This window comes from Carassius gibelio, chromosome A8 (assembly GCF_023724105.1).
Source record: "Carassius gibelio isolate Cgi1373 ecotype wild population from Czech Republic chromosome A8, carGib1.2-hapl.c, whole genome shotgun sequence".
NCBI classification, from domain to species: Eukaryota; Metazoa; Chordata; class Actinopteri; order Cypriniformes; family Cyprinidae; genus Carassius; species Carassius gibelio.
The window spans coordinates 18,702,589-18,726,621 of record NC_068378.1 but is presented as its reverse complement, the minus strand read 5'-3'; the positions used below and the strand labels follow the sequence as shown (position 1 = coordinate 18,726,621).

Sequence of the window (24,033 nt, the reverse complement as noted above, 5' to 3'; positions counted from 1 at the left end):
ATCAGCATATTTGAATGATTACCAAAGGACTAAAGACTGGAGTGATTGCTGCTGAAAACATAAGAGACCTTTTTTGCACAAACATGTAAGAAAATTAATAAACATATCTTACAGACCCAAAACCTTTGAACACACACACACACATATATATATGGGCATGTTTTTGTGACCTATCAGGACACAACTTTTTATAATGACATGGGTATGACACAGGTATTACAAGGAGAGGGTGACTTATGAGGACATAACCCATGTCCCCGTTTTTCAAAACGCTTATAAATCATACAGAATGAGTTTTTTTGAGAAAGTAAAAATGCACAAAGTTTCCTGTGAGGGTTAGGGTTAGGTGTAGGGTTGGTGTAGGGCCACAGAATATACAGTTTGTACAGTATAAAAGCCATTACACCTATGGGATGGACCCACTTTTCACCAAAACAAACGTGTGTGTGTGTGTGTGTGTGTGTCAGCATGTGTATTTCAGCAGCAAATGGACAGGTGAACATGTCCAACTAAATTCTAAACATTCTAAACGCACATGGATGTCAAATCTTTCTTTGTGATTGTTCTCTGATATTTTATCCTAACTCCTCTGTTCCACTTCACCATCATCCTCCATTTATTTTGTGATTCTATATATATCAGACCTTTTCTAGCAGGTGCCTGACTAAGAACTCTTTCTTCAGCAGCTGATTTTTCAGACAACAAAATGACACAAAGAGCCTGTGGAGGCATAGAGGGAAGGCCTATTGTACCCCGCTCACCCTAAGCCCATGTGTTTACCCTGGGCTGCAGCCATCTCATGTCAAAGTCCCGGACCCCAGGTATTAAAAACTGCGGCAGGATCAATATCTCACACAATGTCTGGTGGCTGGGAAGGGGGATGGCTCTTACTGTGTTTATTGAGTGATTTAAAGATTTTAGCATGTGCAGCTTAAAATCCTGGTCATTATCAAGTTCAATCAGTCACTCTTCTGATCACCTTTGACTGCTGGGGTCATGACAGAGAGGAGTGCTGCTCATGGCCAGATGGTAGTGTTTTGCGATTTGGCCTGATACTTAGTCATCTAATGCACTGTCATTAATATTTTTATATGATTAGGTTTATGTTACGTTTAATGTGTGTTTTGTGTGCAACACTAAGCACCAAGTGAACTGGTCAACACCCCCAACACCAGAAAATGATTTCAACTGCATATCATATGTCATTACTCATTAGACCATTGCACAATCTTGTCACCTAATTAAGTGACTGATCCTCAAGTTATTTCCAATATTGATCCGTTAGGCTTAAGATAAGCCAGACTCGTGCCATGGTCTGGTATAAAAGGTTTTGTTTAGGTTTGGGTCCACAGAGATCAAAAAAGTGTTTGCTTGCTTATAATATGTGTGTGTGTGTGTGTGTGTGTGTGTATGTATAAATGTCAATTTTTGCATTTTTTGGTGATTACTCAGTTATTAGGAAAACGGGAGCAATCTTTTTTGCTCCCGTTTTCCTAATAATTGGGTCATCATCAAAAAAAAAAAAAAAAGACATTTCTTATTTACAGTATGTATCCAACACTACGTTGACATTAAAAACTGCAAATACTTTGCTATATTTCAAGAGGGCATAGCTTGGACCTTATTTAAAACTCCTTCATACATGTTTATTTATTTTTTTTTATTTTTTTTATGGAATTTCAACAGGTGTTCATGGGTTAACATGTAGATAAACAGTTAAACAGTTGGGATCAGTCCACTATCGGAGTAAACATCTGGTGCACGTTTTACTCCTGCAGTGCGTTTAGTTTTTTTCTTGGAGTTTGATAGCTTTTGTTTGCGTGTTTCAAATGCTCTTTTGAGAATATCTCTGGGTGCCTCTTATTGGAGCTTAAACTGTGCTGCTGACCTCACGCTTCTGGACCCTCACTGCGCAGGGTCAGAGGCCAAGCTCGCCACATCGATTTCCCCCTATGAAGAAGTCTTTAGTCCAACAGCCTTTCTCCCGAGGCCCCCCTCACACACTCCTGTCCACACAGAGCTGCCCAGAGAGCCAATTGTGCCTCGCTGGGATCGATCCGGCGAGTGTTCAAGGGGCCTCTTTGGTTAAGCGGCTCTCTCAGATAACTGACAACTACAAAGCTCTCCTCTTGACAGGCGCTTGTCAATACAAATTTCCACTATTGATAAGTAATTAAAGAAAGGCAGAGCATTCTGCTCCTCACTCCAACATCTGTTAAACAGGACCTGTAAATAAAACCTCTCAAAAGGCTAAATGAAACCCCTCTGTCCTTCTCTAGAGCCCCCCTGTAGTTTTAAACCAATCCGAATCATATTAAAAAACTTTCAGTTAGCTGCAGCTTTAGAAACTTCATTGAGATAAAAGGTACAATTCTGCTAATAAAAGCCATTCTATAGTACAAAAGAGCAAAAGTTTCCTCGTACTCAAAGCTGAACTCTACTAGCACTCCAAACACTCAATAAAATTGAAAGATATCTTATGTGGATTATGTTTTTGGAGTTGTTACTGGAGTTATATTATAGGCATATCACACTGTACATGTGTAAATCCCAGGTTTGTGGTTTTATGAGCATATTTTTGATTGGACAAACACAGCAAGTGATCTATAAATAATGACTTGTCATCATATAGTATGCACCATACAGTGGGTCTTGAGTAAGTGTTTGGATCATAACTGTAATAATAAAAATAAATAATACAAAAATAAGTAATACAAAAATTAACGTTTTCCATCACTTCTGTATGATGCTTAACACAGTTTGCAAAAATCTCTGTGCAAATATCATGAATATTAAATGAGACCAGCACTGTTCAGTTTTGCTGAGCAACTGCCCCTTTATGTCCTAAAAGGGCCGTTCGCACAGAATGTGTTTTTGCGTTCCACTGCGACTGCACTGATTTTCCTAATAAGTTTGTTCTTCTAATATATAAACATGCATTATATGGTTAATGTGTTTGTCTTTAAGCAGCATCTTGCGCATGACAGACTGATATGAAAATAAAACTTTTTAATAGTATAGTAACTTTTTTTAAACGCAGCTTGAGACCTAGCATTTTTTAATAGGGAAAAACATAGTCTAGAAACACGCTTTTTAGAAGTTTAACTTATTTTAACTTAAATGTTAAGTTTTTAGAATGGTATTCCTCTTTTTGAAAAGACAAAAAAAAAAAAAAACGGTTTAAAAGTTGATCTTAATAAAGCATGATATGGTCAAACAGGTCCATTTAGTGCATGTTTATATAGAAAATTAATGCAGTTGAATGTAAAAACACATTCTGTGTGAATGGCGCCTAACACTGCATTGTTTCACCTTTAGCATTGCGATGTGGCCTTAACCCTTTAAGTAAGCTGCTAACTCTTTTCAATAGATTAAACATTTAAAGTGGGACTAAAGAAGAAAAGAGTTAAATATGAAAGACCCATACTTTGTCTAGGTGTTCCTAAATACTAAATCAGTTCTTTCTTTTTGAAATAAAGCAAAATCTGAAGCTATTTTATGGTTTGGAAACTGTAATGAGTTAACTAGTTTGGCCTGTGTTTTTAATGCTGCTAATCTGTGTCTTTGTAAGTGGATCCTCCAGCATACATCCTCTAAACCCCTTAAACTCTACAGACAGGGCATAAACTTTCAAAGCTTGACTATAGCTTGGCACAAAGACAGATGAATGCGTTTGCATCCAATTACACCTATGTAAATAAACAAATGAATGAGAAAATTCCAGATGCATCCACCACTTTGTGGTCTCTTTAAAGCTGCCAGATCGGTCGGGATAAAGCCGAAATGCAATGTGGGGTGGAGATGAAAACGGAGCTCTCATTACGGACTGAGCCGGAGTTATGAGGTGGGAATGGTGTGTGTTTAGGAGGGGGCTCTGCACAGGGGCGTTGGTTTTCGGGGAGGGGGTCACACACAACCAGCGTCTTTGTGTGGCTCTAATCCTCCCAGCCAACACAGCTTTGGCCAGGTTTCATCATGAAAGTGCCATGAAATAACTACTTTTTTTCTTAGCAGCAAATCTCCACTAATCCCGCAGGCTGAAGAGACAAAGGCTTCTGGGCCCGGAGCTCCAAGCTTTTAATGGGGTTCAGAGGCTGCTCAGCTAAGGTTCTTCTAAATGACTTATTTTGAGTGGACACTAATACAGCTTGACAGGCAAGAACATCGCAAAGAGAGAAAAAAGCAGAGCCTTGAACACAGGGAGAAAAAGTTCAGCACAATTCCGTGATGGATTGAAAGGTCAGTCAGGTGTGAAAATATCAGAAATGTGGAAAGTGTTGGTCTAGATGAGCTGGTGCCATTTCACAGCTGAAAAAGGAAGCCAAAATACTTGCAATGATGTAAAACATAAAATCTCCAAGCTTAAAATTTTTTTTTTTTTTACAAATGGCTTTATTACATCAAAAGATATTTATTTTAAAGTACTTTTTGGCTCTCCAAACTTTGGGTTGTTGTTTTTTTCTTTTTCTTTTATAGGATTGATTTAGGATTAAATTGCTGAACATTAAATTCAGCAATAGTCATAGATGTTTTATAGATTGACTATATAAATTTTTTTATTAGCTTTTAAATAATTACAGGAGACCGATTTCACTTGTTTGTAAGACAAACACAATATAAATATATATAAACATATCAATTACTGCACACTGGTGATGGATGAGGAGATATCCCCTGACAATGTACAGCGCTTTGAGTGCCTAGAAAAACGCTATATAACTGTAAGGAATTATTATTATTAAATATATTTTCTTAAATATTCAAAACATATTTATATATGTCAAAAAGTTTGAGGTTGGTAAGATGTCTTTTATACACACAAAGGCATTTTATTTGATCAGAAAATTTTAAATGAATACAGTAAATATTTATATTTGTTACATTAGTTTTTATATTCATATTCATATTTTTGTGGAAATAGTTTGAAAAGTTTTTTTTTGTAGAGAGAAAAAAAACAGCATTTATTTGAAATCAAAATGTAATATTGCATGCGTCTCTATCAGTTTAATGTCCTTGCTGAAGTATTAAATTCTTTAAAAAATAATATAATGCAGTTTTAATGTGAAACCTATTAAACAGACATAACTAGAACTAAAGGTATAATCAAAGCGTTCATCAAGTAGCGTATAGCTGCACTTGCATTTAATTAACATTCCCATTGTAATCTACATAATGAAAGATGTGTGTAAAGATATAAAGAGATCTTATTGTGCAAATCTGCTTTTCTAATAAAGACCGGAATTCCATGACTGTCTGAATACAAACAAACAAATCTTTCCAGCAGAAAAGTGAGCCAAATGTGAGGTGAAGCTTGTGTTTGTGTGCCAGTCTCATGCCAGTGTAGCCCAGCTTCTGCAGTGCCTGCCTGCTGTTTTGGTTCTTGTGTTGCCCTCTGTGACACACACACACTCACACACCGAGGAGTGTGCAACTGCCCTGATACTCGTGGGAAACATAATCTAGCTCTCCACATGCATCGCCTTCCTGGCCCTGAGCTGCACAGTGTCAGGATTTAGAGGAATTTACATCTCTGAACCTCTTGAGCCGCTCCCAGCCGCTCGGCTGCAGTTTAACTGAGGATGATCTGATCTGAGGTGACTGAGGTTTCAGCTGGAGCTAAACTGCTGCTTGGGAGTTTTGAGAGATGGATGACATTCACTTTACTTCATAACTGTGTCATTGCATAATTACAACCAATTTTGACACCACTGGCTGCAAATTGCTTTGTTTTGTACCATGCGTCTTTCATGTTATTGAGTATTTTATTTATTTTCAAATGCTAAATCCTTCTCTTTTTTTTTGAGAGAGAGAGAGAGGATTTAATCAGAAAGAAAGATTTCTGGTACATTTAGCCCTAAGAAATTACCCTAATAGGCCACTTCCAGAGTGCATTCTCTAGTTGACATTTTCTGGGCAAAATATGGGTCCAGTTAGCAAAACAAACCCCACCCCCCCTGGAGTTAATACTAACAAAAGCTGGGGATCGGTGGAGAAAGAAGGAAGGGAACAACGGACAATCAAAGCCTGTTATTTTAATCTGCCCAACCCCAGAGATTAGCAGACCACATTGTTTTAATTGTTTTAAAGTTGGGGGGGAGCGCAATGCCCACTCATTGAAGGGAGATGCTTTGCCTAAATCTCCCAAGTTCAATAGTTTCAAAAACTTGAGCCCCAAACCCCCCCTTTCTCACCCACTTAATCCAGGCTAATACCTTTCTTTCTATTGGCTAATGGTTGAAGGAAGCTGAAGTTAATGCCTCTTAAATAGTGGAAACTGAACTGGAGAGGACCTAAAACACAGTCAACGTGGAGTATTACAGGTCTGCCTTGCCTAAAGAAACTTTATTATCATATTTTTGGGGATTTTAGCAGCTTCTGTGAAATGTTTCCTTGGGATTTTAGTATCATATCTGGGTAAATGTTCATTTGCAACTGATCGTCATTCCATAGTTCACTGGAGGTCGCAAGTAAGTGTTCATAATGTTTTTTATTTATTGAAAGTGTTTAATGAGATATTGAATTTATCATTTTATTTTAAGTCGAATAAGTTAAGTCATATATTTAATCCTTTCAGTCAACAGCATGAATTCTGTATATTTCTGTGGAGCAAGAAACGGCCAGGGGCCTTTTCAATTACAACGCGTCAACTCGTTATTTCACGAGGCTCACCAGCAGATGGCGCAGCAGTATCAGCTTCATACAGCGGCCAGTCCCGCGTCCATGCAGACTCTCACTGTGGCGGAGCGCCTGGCGGGTGAGAGGCCGCTTCACTTATCAGGCTCAAAATATGAATTAAGCAGGCAACAGGAGAAATGAAGCATTTTTAAAATGTAACTTCTGATTCCTCACTTTGCATTAATCTTCAAATTATAGGTTTTGAGGTTTTGAATAATTAAAAATGATGTAGAAATCAGAATTAGAATAAAAAAAGCTTTATTGCCAAGTTGCGCATGTAAGGAATTTGTTTTAGTGACAAGCTTTTAGTACACAGAGACAACAACACACAGACATTTTTTTATTTTTTGCAAATAAATGAGTGTATAAACAATTGGGCTATAAATGATAATGGAATAGGATTGAGTAAACAAAAACAGGAAAAACTTACAGTGAAGCACTGAAGCATTATTTGCTTAATAATAGTGTACAAAAGTAAAAAAAAATAGTGCCTTTAAAAATTATTATAATGCTTTTTTGTTTTACATGTTTTACTATTCTTTCCATGATTTTTTTTTATGTGGACACTTTTGAGCCCTATATGTGCTGTGTTGACTTAGTGTCACTGAGATAATACTTTAGGTTTATTCATATTTTAAATCAGTTTTATAGGCTATATATATATATATATATATATTAGTGCTGTCAAAATTAGCGCGTTAACGCATTCGATTAATTTGAAATATTTAACGCGTTAAAAAAAAATAACGCAATTAACGCGGTTGCAGTTTTTTTTATTTCCAGTTGTGGCCTATGTGTGTTCAACGTGCAAAGAAATATGGATAAGACCAAGGAAGGACTTTAGACGGAAAGTTTCAGTATAAAACTCTGCCGGATTACTCTTCAGTCTGCCACAAGAAACATTACTCTTTATTTAGTCTGCCACAAGAAACAGCAACATTAAAATCATGAACTCAAATGTCATTGTTTAAAAAAAAAAAAAACAATGACTGTAACAGTGCGTAAATCAGACCTTTCTGTAACGCTAAGTATTTTTTGTACACAGTGCCGCGAACTGTCAATCACCCCTGTACGCGTGCATCACTCGCAGCTGCCGCAACTTGCGCTCTCTCTCTTCATCAAGCTTTAAAACAAAAAGGGGACAAAAAGATCATATTGTCTTTGTGCATAGGCTATAGATTAATTAGATAAATGAATATCTAAATTTGTGCCTTGCCGTCTACGGTATTTTTTAGAATTTAGAAAAAAGATGCTGCAGCCAATGAGCAGCCAGCGGGGGCTGCAGGACGACTCAACCTCCGCAGACAGTTTTTAATGTTTATCAGACAATAAATACTCAAGATTTTGCTTTAGTATAACTCACAACGAGTTTCACACACCTTCTCCGGCCACGTTGAGTTGTTGACACTTAACAGTGGGAAAAGCGACACATGCGCTATTCACTTGTATAACTTAAGGGTGAATTTGTAATGTAGTTTCTGCTCTGGGTGGGATTAATTAGGAAGCTTGCATTGTGAAGGGCGCTCTGAAAATCGGCAGTGCAGGTAAAAGATTAAAACCTCTATTAAAACAGATGTCCAAATGAGCGTACCGGTACGCTACAAGCACGTTCTGGGCGCACGGAGAGGTGGCGGTACGCTCAAGAGCTATATTTGGAAGTGGCGGTACTGAGTACTGGTGCCTACAGGCCCACTTAAAGCACTGGCAATGACTATACTTTGGAATTTTTTTGCAGTCCACTTAGAATTCAACATGGAAATCATTTTTGTTTTTTATTGGCATCGATTGTTTTGAAATTCAAATGATACTTACATGCCTGTGTTTTTATTTCTGTAATAAATATGGCTTTCAAGCCAACAGTTAATTTGGAGGATATTGATGGTTTATTGCAGGTATGTTGTTTACATGAGAAAATCTGTGTTACAAGTTAAACAAAAATTCCAATAAACAATCATATTTTGAATTTAAATAGTTTCTTTGTCTTGAGTTTACATGAATTATTTACATTTTACATTTACATATCCAAAAAGTTTCAGTCTTTTAATTGCGATTAATCGCGATTAATCGCGATTAATTTTAAAAAATTGTGCGATTAATTAGTTAATTTTTTTTAATCGATTGACAGCACTAATATATATATATATATATATATATATATATATATATATATATATATATATATATATATACACATATATATTCTTTTCTTTCATTTTCCCTTTTAGTAAATGTGCTGTGTTTTTTTTATAGTAGCTTTTAAATATGTTTTCTAAATATATATAGTTTTTTATAATTTTTAATTCATTTTTCTTTCAGTTTTAGTTAAGTTCATCAAGTTAAATGGACTTGCTGAAATATTTGAAAAGTTTAATGAACTAGCTGAAATTTTTTTTTTAGATGATGATTCTTTTATTTTAAGTAATGAAAATGTTAGTTTAAATTTTCTTTTCAATTTTAGTTAACTATAACAACCCTGGTATCATTAAATTAATTAATCAAGTAATGAATATCTCCTTCATTTAGAACTCATCCTTGAAGCACGCTACGGGAACCAGCAAAAGCAGCGCCGCAGTCGTACCGCCTTCAGTGTGTCCCAGTTACAGGCGCTGGAAAAGGCCTTTCAGCAAACCCAGTATCCAGATGTGGGCATGAGAGAGAGACTAGCAGTCTGCATCAACCTCCCGGAGGCCCGTATCCAGGTGAGAGCCATTGCAACATCTGCAGCGTCCAACACTTCTAAATATTAGAATACATTAAAGTGCTACCGAAAACATCTGAAATTAACAAATGTTATTTTTCAGGTGTGGTTCAAAAACAGACGTGCCAAATATAGAAAAGGTCAACGCTTTGCACCCATTTCCAAAGAAGAAAGCCAAATGCATCGTCCTGCAACTAAACAACAGAAAGAATTGGAGAAGAACCAGGAGAAAGGCTCTAATTCAAAATCTCAGTCCTCTATTAGGGAAAACAACACCATTTCTTCCTCATCGGGATCTATTCACCTTCATTCCCACCCAAGAGTACACTCCTCAGCTGTTCTTCCATTTATTAATGGAGAACACTACCAACAACCAATGCCTCATGCACTTGGGCTGCTGTCTGCAGGTCTGCCTTTCTCTCCTACTTATTTGCCTTTAATACAACAGCAGCATAGCACAGCCGTCAACCTCGTGCCATTGGGAAAATGCAACAATCTCATGCTTCAGTCTGCCTGTCGATCTAAATCCATGGTTCACCGCCACTTGGACATGTAAGCATACCAGCAACCGATAAACCCCACTGAGCCAGTTGTCCTCATTAGGATGTGAAGGAGGAACAGGTGTTCCTGTGTCCTTCCCCCCACCACAACATTGTAACTTTTTACTCTCAAAATAACAGAAGGGCTTGGATTTAGATCTTTTTCTGTAACTTTCATTAAGTGGTTTGGATTGCATTTGTACAAACTGGCTTATTTTGTGAACTTTCATGCTCCGTTTCGCATAGCTTAGAGCATTCTGTTGTGTTGCACATACATATTTGAGCACTTTGTAGATTTATATGAACATATGATCATTCTGAATGCAAATAAACATGAAAAACGTCTGAATCCGTATATAACTGTGTGAACTTGCATCATGACGTCTGTGTAACCTCTGGGATTGCACAATTGGTCTTTATAATTTATGTCACTGCAAAAAAAAAAGCTTATTTTTGTGTACTTGGTCATTCTCATTTATAGCTACAGAAAATGTAAGACCATGATTTACTCATTTTTTATATGAACGAAAGCCACAGTTACCCATCAATGAAGATGTTTACATGTTATGGTCATGTTTTCATTTTTAAAGCATCATGTAAATCAGTTTGTCATAATTAGTTTAAGCCAACTGTCTGATTTCTGTAAGTCAGAAAAAGTCTACTGAAATATGTATGTTTTAATCAATATTTTGGCTCATGTAAACACCTTCAACATATACCCATAACTAAATATTAATTTCTATTATATTAAATACAGGTGATATTAGATACAGACAGTGGTGAAAAGTCAAGCTGAAGAAACATTTTTGAAATGAGGACTTACTAAAAACACAAAAAACATTTACAGTGCAAACATCAAGCAACTTAATTGTCTATATTTGTAAGAGTTTAATGAACTACATTATACAATAACACAGCTAGTGTGCCATTAAGAGGAAACAAATGAAAATGTATAAGTTGAATCACTATAATAGATGGCAAGATTAAGCATTTAATTCCAAAAGAGAAAAACAGGTATTGAATTCCCATGTTCAGATTTTAACCTCTTACTGTCACTCACATTTTTGAACATAGACTTGAAAGTACATGATCCAAACCTAAATTGTTATAATTCATGACTGAAAACATTTTGTAACATGATTACAAAATGTACCATTTTCATGGTAATGCAATGTTTGATTTTAAAATGGGTTTCAAAGGATGAATTATGAGATTTTAAGTTTTCAGTGATATATAATTTCTGATGATTTCTATAGAAAAAGTGTGATAGAGAAAAAGGCAACAAAGAAAACTTTTTTTTTTGACAGAACTTATGATATAGGTTTTTGAGGTGCACTCTTGCCATAAGTTAATCTATTATTCTACATCATTATTAACAAATATTTATTTAGGAGTCTTAGACCTATTCAACGAAATATAGTTTGTCATGATTAGAATAGGATTTAATTGTAATATAATAAAGTAAACGTTGGGGGCCCACTGAGGAGCCCGATGACAGTCAACAGGTTTTAAACAAATGTACTATATATAATTATTTATATGTTATAGCTATAAAATATTACACACACACACGCACACGTATATATATATATATATATATATATATATATATATATATATATATATATATATATATATATATATATATATATATATATCAGCTAAAAAAAAGTGAGATATAAAATTTATTAAAATTTAATGTCTTCTCAGCAAATAATATTTTTGACAATGGACTCAAGGCAGAAACCTATAATTCTATCACAGCCTTGTCAATCTCCAGCTTTCCCATAAACTTTTCAAGGTATCACAATAAACATTTACACATCCTTGTTCAAATTAAACTAGTCCTAGTGAAATTCTTTCTCAAAACACGACTCCAGTATTTCCAGTAAAGAGCCCCTCAACTGTTGATATGGGCAAAAGCGTTGAGTTCTTCTCCAGGTGGGGACGCTATTCAGCTTCGGTTGCGCGCGATAGCACAGCCGCATATTCACCAATCTATCTACGCACTTTTGAGAACGTATCTACAGCAATGGGAGTGTCGGGTGACGCTGGAGCTTCGTTCACCGAAACGGTAAGCTTAAAGAGACAACAGCAAAGCCGGGCTGTTCTTTAGTGGGAAATTAAATTACTTTTCAGAGCTTAAATAAAAGACAATGTCGCGGCGTACTACATAGGGAACTCAAACGCAGGTAAAACATCTTTATGTCTCCTAAGGAATAACATTCCCCTGTTCGTTTTAATCGAAAGACTGAAAGGTCCGTTGCTAAACGGCTAATATGATGTTAGCTTAGCCGGTGGTTGCTAAGCTAGTTTATTTATGGAGGATTATTGACATGTTTGTATAACAAGTCTTGGAGTTGTTTAGCTGGTTTGTCGGCATTTCCTTCCCTTTCAGATAGGAGAGGGAATATATTTTGCTTTAACTGTAGAACAAAGCACATTTCGATGTGTACTTAGTTCATATTTGACGGTTCAGCTAGACAGCCACTAATTTAAGGGTTTTTTAAGGCACTGGCCAAGAAAACGGCTCAAAGAATTCCTTTAAATATATATTTACTGTTAAAGACGTGTTTAAGTGTGTGTGTTTTTTGCTAGGCCAGAATAGGGAGCTTTCTAGGATTGACACTTCATCATGAAATAAAACATTTATGGATGGATGAGACACACTTTCAGTGACAGGATTATTAATATATACATATAATTTATTCGACATTTTATACATGTAACATTACAACTGATTTAGACATCTCTGTCAAGTGCGTTATTGGAAATTCAATCTATGTAATTTAAGAACATTAAGGTATTAAGCTCACGAGTAGGTTAGGTTTAATGTAGCTTAATTTTGGACACATATTATAAACTAGGATTTACATTTAAAAATAGAGTTATCAGACTAGAAGGGCGTCAGACAGCAAACAAGAGGTGTGTTAAACTGTATCTCAGTTTCACATAGAGGCTAAACAAATTAGTATGGAAAATCACACTGTGCTTATGGAAATAAATGACCAGGCAGCTCATGCCCAAATCAACACCACACAAGGCTTTATAGATCAGTCAGAAGAACAGAAGCAGTTTTATCGCACTAGCTTCTCTCTTTTGCCCATCTGAGAAAGTAGAAGTAGGTGTCTTGGTTTTTACACAGCCTCTAACACTTGCATATTTCCTGTTTGAAAGCTGAAACACAAAGTTGGACTGTGGTAAGTTGTTACGCTAAGACCTAGATCTTTCTGCTTCGAAATAAGTTGTTAAATGGGTTGTTAGCAGGCTTATCTCCCCATTCAAAAATAGCTGTCAGCACTAACTTGGCATCCACTATTAGTCGGGCAGTTTTAATTCCAGATTATATGGTATCATGGTCATCATTTTGGCTTTATCTGATGAATTTTTGCGTCAGGTGTTTTTTTTCTAATGATGACGTTCCTATGTTATTTATGAGATTCATCCCTTAATCTGTTATATATCTTTCTCTAAATATGAAACTGAAGCCAGAGTCAGTCAGCTACTGCAATGTGTATCTTAGTTAACCATCATTCAAGCACTGATAAGATGTTTCTGATCTAAGTAGTAGATGGAAACAGCCCATAATCAGTACTTGTACAGTAGTTCTTGTCCACAGATGTTGTAATTACATCTGATCCCTTTTTGACTGTTGCCTTGTGGCATGGTTTTCCATTTTGTAGTTGTATGAGCATATAATCAGCATTTTTATGGTACCATGTGGAGTTGCAACCAATAGACCATGGGAAGACACAACAGACTGCCAGTCCCGTCGAAAAACTGTCGCTTGAGGTTATTCCCATTTTTAGGCCATAGATTAAGATCATTATGGTGCTTGTTGTTAAATGCCTTATGTAATCCAGTGTATTATTCACCTTTGTGTAGCGTCTACAGTGTGCAATTAAGATGAAAGTGTTTCCAGTAATGATTGATTTTTATATTGAGAATTGATGCATAAGAATTCTTTCATAAAAGGGCTGTCCAGCACCCTCGTAACTGTGATAAAAAGCTAAGCCGACATGATTGGTGATGCATTTATTTTGCTGAATGACAGGGCACCATTTTCATAATTCTTTTTGCACAGGCTAACGTATTATAATTTCCTCGGACTAGAAAAACGAGCCATGCATTAATAATCTAATGCACTGAAGCTCTGGCACATTTGTCACTTGCTGAACAAACAAAGCCTTGGATGCTGAAATTAAGTAATGAAAATCCCCCCCAATAAAGTGTCAAAGATGTTTTTTTGCTGAGCTGATTGTATAATGTTTATCAGCACTGGTCTGGTATCCTTTTACAGCCAGTCAGTCTGCCATTGATCTTTTTAATGCATTTTCTGAAGGAAAGCACAGCCGTCTTTCATATAGTTCTTGCATTACCTGCTCCGGCTTTCTTTGCCGTTTGCATTAACAGCAGTGCTGACCCTGGATGGGAAAGGGGGTGGTGTGCAACAGAGATCTCTGACCTTCTACACTGCTTCCCCGCTATATTATCAACCGCACATGTGCCGTCAAAGTTCCTGTTGGTATTGGAAACTGATACAGGCACTGATAGGCTTGTAATTCTCAACCAGTCTGTTCTCCACACTTTGAAAATAATCTCATGATTTCTAGGCAGACCAGCAAAATCTGTTGGTGTAGTCATAAATGGGCTACTATTGCTTAAGCCTCTTTTATACTGCATATCGAACCCGGCAAATTGCTGGAACATTGCCGGGTCGCCTTCTGTATGAAAGCAAACACGTCCTGGGACTGATCCCGGGTCGAGGACCTAGTAAGATTGGCAGGTTCAGTCCCAAAACGAGTGCTGTGTGAACAAAAGCCATGTCGTAGTGATGACACACGTTATCGCGCGACTCTTTTACCAGGTTTTTTGAAGGAAGATCAACGTTCGCGCCGGAAAAATATGTGCAAACTGTAATGAAGCAGAGATGAGTTAGTTCCTCACTTTCCACGCTGATGCTGAGATCGTTTGCTAGTTTAAGTGAAAGAATAACGTGCATAACGTTTTTTACTCGTACATTACACTTCACACCTTGATGTGTGAAAGCATGCACATATTCTGGGAAATCACTGGCAGTGTGAAATGCAAAATCTAGCAACCCGGGAACAATTGCCGGGAAGCATTATTTGTGTATTTGCGTCCGTACTTTAGCGTATTGGAAAGTCGTGGCCTAGTCGGTGAAGTCGTTGCCTTGTAGTTAGAGAGTTTGATTGTAACCCTAGGGTTGTGGGTTCAAGTCTTGGGCCGGCAATACCATGACTGAGGTGTCCTTGAGCAAGGCACCGAACCCTCAACTGCTCCCCGGGCGCCGCAGCATAAATGGCTGCCCACTGCTCTGGGTGTGTGTTCACGGTGTGTGTGTGCGTTCTCTGCTCTGTGTGTGTGTGCACTTTGGATAGGTTAAATGCAGAGCACGAATTCTGAGTATGGGTCACCATACTTGGCTGTATGTCACGTCACTTTCACACTTTGTCACTTTGTATCCCATTATTCTTGTGTTCCTAAAATGTTGCATGTTTATTTATTTGTAGTAGAGGACTTACTTTAAAAATGCATGGAAAAGTTTGGAATTTCTAACAAATATTAACTGTAATATATAAACTGTAAGATTCTTTATTGTTCTTGTTTAAATGTAAATTTTGATGCATTTTTTGGCCATGATTAATGGAGCTTTTAATATTGATGTGGCATTTTAAATGCATAAAAATGCATTGTTATTCAAATGTAACATTTAGTGAGAGATGTACATAAATATGAAATCTGTCTCTGGTCGTGCTCTGAGTTTTAATGACTGTTAAATAAATAAGGTGCATGATCGATTTATTGATTCTAACTGGTTTTCTACTTTTTTCCATTGTCTTTCAGGCATCCAGAGAAAGACGGCTATACTGCTCAAACCTGTTAATGCTGGTTCTGTATGAGTCTGCTTACAGCAGTGTTAGAACATGAAGAATGTTCACTAAAATAGCCAAGACTGACTTCAACAAAACCATGAGGAGCACAAGGGGATGTTCACTTGTTTGGTTCCACTAGCAGAAGTTGTGTATGTCAGCGTTGAGGAGCACTTGTGGGTGGATGCGGGAGTGCGTGCGTGTGCGTCTGTATGTGTGCGTATGCTAGCATAACCTGCCTTCTTCAGGCAGTGACATGCTACTCTGAGGACAACTGTACAGGAGTCCCATCCACCAAAGGATTAATGCAAGGACGACACTTTTGGTGATACCCACCACATCTGCAGAAGACATTGGCTTCTGCTCTTCAGAAATAACCAGTATATTGATACTTTTAAAACCCTTCACCATTGTCTTCACGCCACTATCCCCACACGTTTCCTGGGGGTTGTTTTGAATCTTCTCTGTTTTGCATGGCAGGGGAGTAACCGTGGAGAGGCCAGGGTATCACAAGCTTATGGATTTTGAGAAGAGAGGTGGGAAGGGAGAGACAGAGGAAGGGAAAAGGATGTCAAAAACAGCTAGTAGTAGGAGTGGACATGGGGGCCGGGGAACAGGGAACAACTCTGGGGTCCTTATGGTTGGCCCCAACTTCAGAGTTGGGAAGAAGATCGGCTGTGGAAACTTCGGTGAACTGCGGCTAGGCAAGAACCTCTACACAAATGAATATGTGGCCATCAAACTGGTGAGTGCTCTTGTGCAAAGATGAGTACTGACAATGTCACTTTTCCTTTTTTTATGACAATATGATTATTCATTCATTTATTTATTTATATTCATTATTTATTCATTTCATAGATTTTATATAAAGTAAGAATTAATTTAATAATTTAATAATTACATTTCTGGCTTTCAGTGCAGTTTTGGAATACATTTTATTGATAACTATTTCAATATTGCACTAGGGCAATTTTATTTTGTATCTAGATATTCATTATCTAGATACAAAATTTTTGCAGTTCATATAACTCTTAGTTTGATATAAATGGCTTCAAATAGCATATTTGCAGCAACACACATTTGTTTGCAGTCGGAAGTGATTACAAACACTCGATGGTGGTTTAATTAAAGTGAGTTTTGAGTAAAAGCATCTCAGCGAGGAACCAGGAGGAAATAAGTGTTTTTCCTGGATGCCTCACCAGAGCCAATCACCAGCACTTGATTTAGGTGCATCAAGCATGCTGTATGCTTACTGGCTCACTGATGTTGACCAGATTAACCACTTAAAAAATACACTTAATAATTAGATAAACCACTAAAATGTGGTACCGATGACAAGAATTTTTTTTTTTATCGAGGCAATTCGGCCGGTCAATTCCCAGCCCCAATTATGATGTAACTCCTCACACTTTCTTTGGGCTCAATTTGACCTCTAAAACATAAGTAAACATGGCAAAACATTTGAGGAAATAGGAGCCCAAAATTCCAGGATAGGTCTGTCAGATGTGTGAACAGATTTTGCTGCCCCTGGACTGTCATAGATAACTGGATTTCTTCTGATCTTTATTCACGTATCTGTACTTGGCTCATAAACAGAATAAGGGAAGTCTGAAACATGTTCTATTTGTGCTACACCCAAACAGAAGCTTAAAGTCCAGGGCTATTTAAAGTCCATGTTGTGTTTATTATTTAATGGGAGTTTTATTAGGTACATTTTAAGCTGATGGGAGGTCCTGTCATGTAACTTGGCACCATGAGAAAGGGATTGTCATAGATAGCATGTGCACACTTAGTCACCCTCCTCCCCGGATCCTCCAGTGAAGTATGTGATTATCTTTGCATTAGTAATGTCAAAGGCTTCATTATTTTAAAGAGTTTTTAAATAGCTCAATATGAAGTCAAGCACTGTAATTTTAGTGTTAAAATGATTTAGGATTATGATGCACCCGTGCCACTGCATTTTGGTCCACTTTTTCTATCTGTAACATGGCTGGGCTATGTAGCTAATAAGAAAAGCTTAATATTTATCAGCCTTTCAACAATACTCAGTTTATGTATGTCTTGACTCTAAAATACATGATTGTTTGTTTGTATAAATTGTTGAATTTAATAACTAAAATTGTAAAAAGAAATTCAAAATGTTATTTATTCCTGTAATGGTAAATAATTTTTTTTAGCAGTCATTACTCCAGTCTTCAGTGTCACATGATCCTTCAGAAATCATTCTAATAGGCTACATCTACATCAACTGTGATATTTTCTTTTTCAGGATTCTTTGATGAATAGAAACATTAAAACATATTTTATATTTAATAGGTTTTATTTAGTGATGTAAAATTATTTATTAAAAAAACAACAACCTTACTGTCCCCAAACTTATGAGCAGTTGTGTATATGATGCAAAGACCAATAAATGTTATAATTTATTAATTTATTTACATTAAACAATTAAACCTTAGTTTTGATACTCATGGATTTGTCTACTAAAGCAAACTCAGAATGTTGCATGTCTGTTTTTCACTGAGCACTAAAACCTCAAGGCACCCACAGTCCTCAACAGCTGCCTTCTGCTTATTTAATGAGTTGACCACAAGTTTGTGCTATCAGTTAAACATTCTTGTTGTTTGATTGTAACAAAGATTTAATACAGGTTGAGAATTAATGTCTTAATGTTGATTTTTGCAGCAGCGAGTCCTTGATTGGCTTAAAGCCCCTTTGCTGATTTTCTAGTCTTGGGCATGTTCATGTTTATTTCACATTCCGCTCACATGGAGCTCACCAAACGTGAGCATCAGTGAACCAACCCAGTGCCAGTTTACCATAACCAACACTGATCACGTGTTTTGAAAATTGAAGAGTGCTGAAAAGTTCCTTGTTTCTTTTTAGCTTGTGTAGTTTGTACATTTTTTGTGTGTGTAGCAGCTGCACCTGTAGCAAAGGTAAACTTCTATGTCACGGGTTTCCTAACATATGAGAAAGAAAAGAGCCACAGTCAGGCTCTGCTCTCTGACGAAATCCCTAGAACAGCAATAGTGGGAGAAATGGAAAAAAAAAAGAAAGGAGGAGAGTTGGAGAAACAAAAGTTGTTGGAGAGAGAATAAAGCTGATGAAAGGTTCGCTTTGTTCCCTGGTTCTTGTCGACACAGTGCTCCAGTCAGTCTATAATGAGAGGCTCAACAGGGACCCAGAACAGAGCGGAGGAGTGGAAACACTGTGTAGTTTCTCTCTCTCTTTCTCACACACTTGTGCTGGGGATCCCAGTTGTGTAATACATGTATGACAACTTCCAAACAGCTACTTTGTTGTAATACAAGAGCTCTGGCTTGTTTGATCATTCATGTGTCCACAGATTTCGCTGTGTGAGAGATTCTGGGATTTCACTTTTTCTTCTGCAGTTGGAGTCCTGTGCTTAACCCATTCAGTCTTTCATTCTGCTCTTGCATTCAGCCATTTATCGTTTGAGACCGAGAGCTTGGGAATGTGAGAATTGGAAATGTTAGCAGGAGAAACAGATAAATTGGCATAATCTCTAGGCAAGAAGATTGGTTTTGTCATTTGTCATCAAGATTTGGTTTTTTTATGGGTTGGAGTCCATTCTACCTCGGAGTCTGTTGCCTGTCCCTGCATCCATCTTGTTCTTAAAAAGAATATGGGCAATAAATGCATTTAAAGTATGTGTGTCTTTGGAGAACAGATTAAGATGTTGATCGTGGATGCATCCTGAAGAATATGCAATGAGTTGTCTATAATGTCCTCTGTCAGTAAGCAGAAGACTGATTTATACAGAGTAGATTAGGCCTGTCACATCTGCTCCTAAACTGCATTGCAAATGATGGCCTGCTCTGGAATCCTCTCTCATCTCCCTCGGGCTGCTCACACTAGTGACACTGGTACCAGTCTGTGTATGACTCTGCAGCTGTTCTCCCTCCATCTGGGATTCTGAAATCTGATCTGAAATCAAGGGGTTAAAGGAGCAGGATACAGACCAGCTGTTTCTGTCTTATCCAGACTCCTCGACACCTTTGCCCATAATTACTTCAGACTGAAGGCCCTGGTTGTGACTGTCGTATAATGTGCTTATTTTGGCTTTACATATTGATGATAGAAACAATTCATTTGGGTATTTGAACAAAAATGTATTTGAACAAAATATTTATTTATTTTAAATGAACACTTTTTTAAATTTGATTCATCAAATGATCCTGAAAAAAAATCACGGTTTCCAAAAAAATATAAAGCAGCACAACTGTTTTCAACATTGACAATTAATCAGCATATTAGAATAATTTCTGAGGGATCATGTGACACTGAGTACTGGAGTAATGGCTGATGAAAATTCAGTTTTGCATTATAGAAATGTATAACATTTTTAAGTATATTAAAATAGAAAACGAGATTTTAAATGGTAATAATATTTTACAATATAACTGTTTGTTTCTCTATTTTTAGTTAAATAAACGCAGCTATGATGAACAGAAAATACTTGTTTTAAAACACATTAAAAATCTTACTGATCTCTTGCATTCTCATTGTGTGGGCTGCTGGCTGTGCAACCTGCCCTCTTCAGCCCTTGTCAGCAATAATGATGGGTCCCCACCTGGCTTTTCTAACACCTCATCAAAACATACACATTTGGCATTCCAGATGGTCCTTGGGGCCCAGACGTTCTAGTTAATTTAGTTTGTTGGCACATTTTAGTGAATGTTGTTTATGCACCACCTGCGTAAGCAACTTCTGCAAGAATTCTTTACTTTTTGAGTCCACTTATGTATCTAGTTAGTTCTATATAATTTCAGAGTAACCAATTTATTACAGATGATTAGCTCCCTAAAAATGTCAACACATGTAAACACTGAGACTGGTTTCCAGGGCAGAGATTACATATAATCTTGGTCTTGAAGGTTGTTTTGTGGACAGTCTCCCAAATTGTAGGGTATTTCACAGCAATAGATAGCTAACTGCTTTGAAATCCCTCTTCTGTCCAATGTTGACCCGTTTAATCTTTGAAATAAAAAATATATTCGACATTGCATCCTGCAAATATACTAATTTTCAATAATCAACAATTTCATGATCTGTTTCTTATTATTGACTAATTACATAGGTAAAAGATTATGTGCATTGCTTTGCTGCTCATCATAAAGCAGCTCAAACTGAATGTTTTTTGTAATTAAGTAATACCTGTAGCCAGTTATACTTTATCTTCAAGGTTAAGATGTACTTAAGTCCTCTAATGCAGGAGATGATATCTTCGATTGCAACTGACTGACAAGGATTAACTCCGTTCAGCTTCTCACAGTCGTTTTTTTGGATTATATGTTTCCTAATGGCATGCGTGTAAGGGCAGAGTGCATCACATTAAAATGAGATCAGGGACTCCTGAATTATTTCTACACAGTGAATTTGCTCAGTACCATCTCTCAAGCTTTTTAATGACATTAAAGCTTTAGTTTGTAGAAATGCTTTTCATGGCTGTCCACTCTTGCTTGCTTACAGTTGTGTCATTTGGGGAGACTGTACATTCATTCTCAAAGCTCAGTCAGTTGGAAAGTCAAAGAGGAACTGATTTTGGACTAGTTGACTTGATCTCGGTTGCAGTTCAAAGATGGGTCGTATATTATATAATAGTCTAATACAGCAGGAAACATGAAAACAAATGTCACATTGTTTATTTGAATACATGTTCCTGGTCTTATTATGAATTAATCAACTCTCCCTTTTCTGCTAATGTCATCTGTCATGCTAATATCGGCTAATAGCACTCCGAGATCTCATGATACTAAATAATGTCATGCTATTTGGTCATATCTATGGTTGAATAATTATTTGGGTGGAGCTGTCCATGGGTATTAGGACAGGACACTGATTTCTCGTTTTTGCACTGGTCAAAGTGCTCACAATAGCAACCTGTGCTAGTAGTGCCTTGGGCATCCTGTTTATAACAGTGATTCATGATGATGCTCATTTGCATGAACAGAAACTGTGTTTTAAAAGTTTGCATGGAATCCACTAACTGTATCAGATCATTTCCATCTCATTAAATGGAAAACTGAAGGAAATGCAAAGTTACTGAAACTGTGAAGTGATTCCCGGAGATTTTAATGCATGACACATGTTGATTTTAAAGAGTATAACTGTATCTCTCAGTGCTATTTATTTGTTTATTTACGATTCTAAATGGTTTATTTCAAGCTTGTTTGAATGTGTACCAGAGGTGTATATCATATATCAATAAACTTTGCCCCCACTTCCCTTAAAAGCTGAGAGATTTGGATGGACATTCTGGTCTGCTTAATCAGTCCTGATCCCTTCACTGTTCTTCCTGGAAAGAGCTGTATGTGTGCCTGACCACTGTTACATCACAGCTCAACAGATGCAGCTCTGCACCGCTGTGTTTGACCGTTTTCTGAGCAAGTAACATGAGCTGGATTGAACTATTAGAATCCAGAACATAGAGCCCTCTTAGTCTCTAGTGTTTTACCCAACCCAGCCATTATTCTACTGATTTTACCTTTCAGTGCCACAGCAGACCTTGAAACCTTTTTAAAATGAAAACTTCTAAGCAAGGATGAATTAAATTGATCAACATAAAAGTAAAGATTTAAAATCTTACAAAAGATTTTCTTCCAGTAAATGCTGTTCTTTTGAACTTTCTATTCATCAAAGAATCCTGAAAAAAGCAGTTTTCAAAACTTATAATTAAAGAGTTATTCTTGAGCACAAAATCAGTATATTAGAAAGATTCCTGAAGTACCATGTTGTACTGAAGCAGTGTTATTTTAGTAACCATGATGACCCTTAACTAATATAATTGTTGGTAATATTTTAAATCAGTTTTTGTTTTATATTTTTCATTTTAATTCTTGCTGAAGTTTTTATAATTTAAGATTTTGTCATTTTTAGTTTTTGTTTGAAATAGTCTCTATTATATTTTTTATAGGATTCAGTATTAGTTTTAATAGTATGTCAAGTTACACTAAATAAAAATGATTAATGTTAATTTTAATGTTATGTTTATTTCAGGTAATGACAGACTTTTCCTAAACATGGCTTTTTTCCCCTTGGCAATAATAATTATTTTCCCAGTTATTTTGGAAATATTTATATATTTATACAATTATAGATTATTAATTATATATAATTATATAAATCATTTCTGATATAATATAAAATATCAGTGTTGTTTGTAATTTTTTGCAGATGTTTTTCATCCAATGTAACTCACAGTGTACTAATTTTATATGATGTCTTCCTAGAGCATCCTGTGGTTAAGTGCTTTATTCAATGATATTTGTGTTTATTGGAACATGGGTCACCCAATAATGTACCTAAGATTGAACTTGTGATTTTTTTTTTTTCATTGCCAGCCCAAAGGCTTTAATCACAGGGCCACCATTACACAATTAAGGTCATGTTTGTGCACATCTGTGATCAGGTGGAGGGATGCTGCTAAACCCTGAGTGCTGGCTGTTTGCAGGCTCTGGGAGATTGCGAGGCCTGGCTGCTGAACTCTGATGTCTCTGTAACATGACACCTGATTGAGGACTCGCTCACTGTGTTCTCTGTTACAGGCCATTAAACACTGGAAAGTTTTTTCCAGGCAATCTCTCTTGACTTTTATAATGGGTGACAGAACATTCGCTGCTGTTTTGACAACGAGAACTGATACAGTCAGTCTTGTTTTTGGCATTTACTTCTCATTTTATCATCCTACTTCAGTTTTTAAAAGAGTACTTGTGCCATCTGTATTCTTACAGCTTTTACTGATTTGTCTTAAATGATGTAAACCGCTTGACATTTCCACTTGTCATTTCTGTAAAAATCAATTTTCATTTTGTTGCTTAGATTTATTTTTTATATGTCCTGTTTGTCTATTTATTATCTCCTTTTAATTATGTGTATTAATTTATTTATCTGAGTGTTCTTAAAAATAAAACTTTCTTTGTGGCCAACTAGGGATGTGCAACAGTGATCGAGTACTTGAGTACTCGGCAGCGATGATCGATCGTGTAAACGATGATTGAATTATTATTTTTTTGGATTGGTTATGGCAGCACTTTGGGCGGCGCCCTGAGCTCTGATTGGTTAGCTTCCCACTTGATGCCTCAAAAGATGTGAGAAGAGAGACAATCATGGCCTCAAAGTGATGGCTGGTTTCCCTTTGAGAAGAATGATGAAAATACAGTTCAGTGCAAGCTGTGCAGCACCAAGCTGTCAGACAAATCTA

General features: G+C 36.7%; 2 protein-coding genes across 5 annotated transcripts in view; both read left to right on the top strand.

The window, feature by feature from the left end:
* The first annotated feature begins 6,290 nt into the window (after positions 1 to 6,290).
* Positions 6,291 to 10,244, top strand: LOC128018062 (diencephalon/mesencephalon homeobox protein 1-B-like). The gene is made up of 4 exons (XM_052603446.1): positions 6,291 to 6,467; positions 6,575 to 6,754; positions 9,199 to 9,374; positions 9,477 to 10,244. The coding sequence occupies exons 2-4, from the start codon at positions 6,583 to 6,585 to the stop codon at positions 9,927 to 9,929; spliced, it is 801 nt and encodes a 266-aa protein (XP_052459406.1). The 5' UTR covers positions 6,291 to 6,467; positions 6,575 to 6,582; the 3' UTR covers positions 9,930 to 10,244.
* Positions 10,245 to 11,866: 1,622 nt separating this feature from the next.
* Positions 11,867 to 24,033, top strand: part of LOC128018753 (casein kinase I) — a 30,706-nt gene continuing 18,539 nt past the window's right edge. For 2 of the 4 annotated variants that reach the window (XM_052604496.1, XM_052604494.1), the window contains exons 1-2: positions 11,867 to 11,986; positions 15,781 to 16,551. In XM_052604496.1, the coding sequence (XP_052460456.1) occupies positions 16,324 to 16,551 (228 nt within the window). In that variant the 5' untranslated portion in view covers positions 11,867 to 11,986; positions 15,781 to 16,323. Of the gene's footprint in view, positions 12,105 to 15,780; positions 16,552 to 24,033 lie in introns of all 4 variants that reach the window. The other 2 variants (XM_052604495.1, XM_052604493.1) reach the window with 1 other exon arrangement.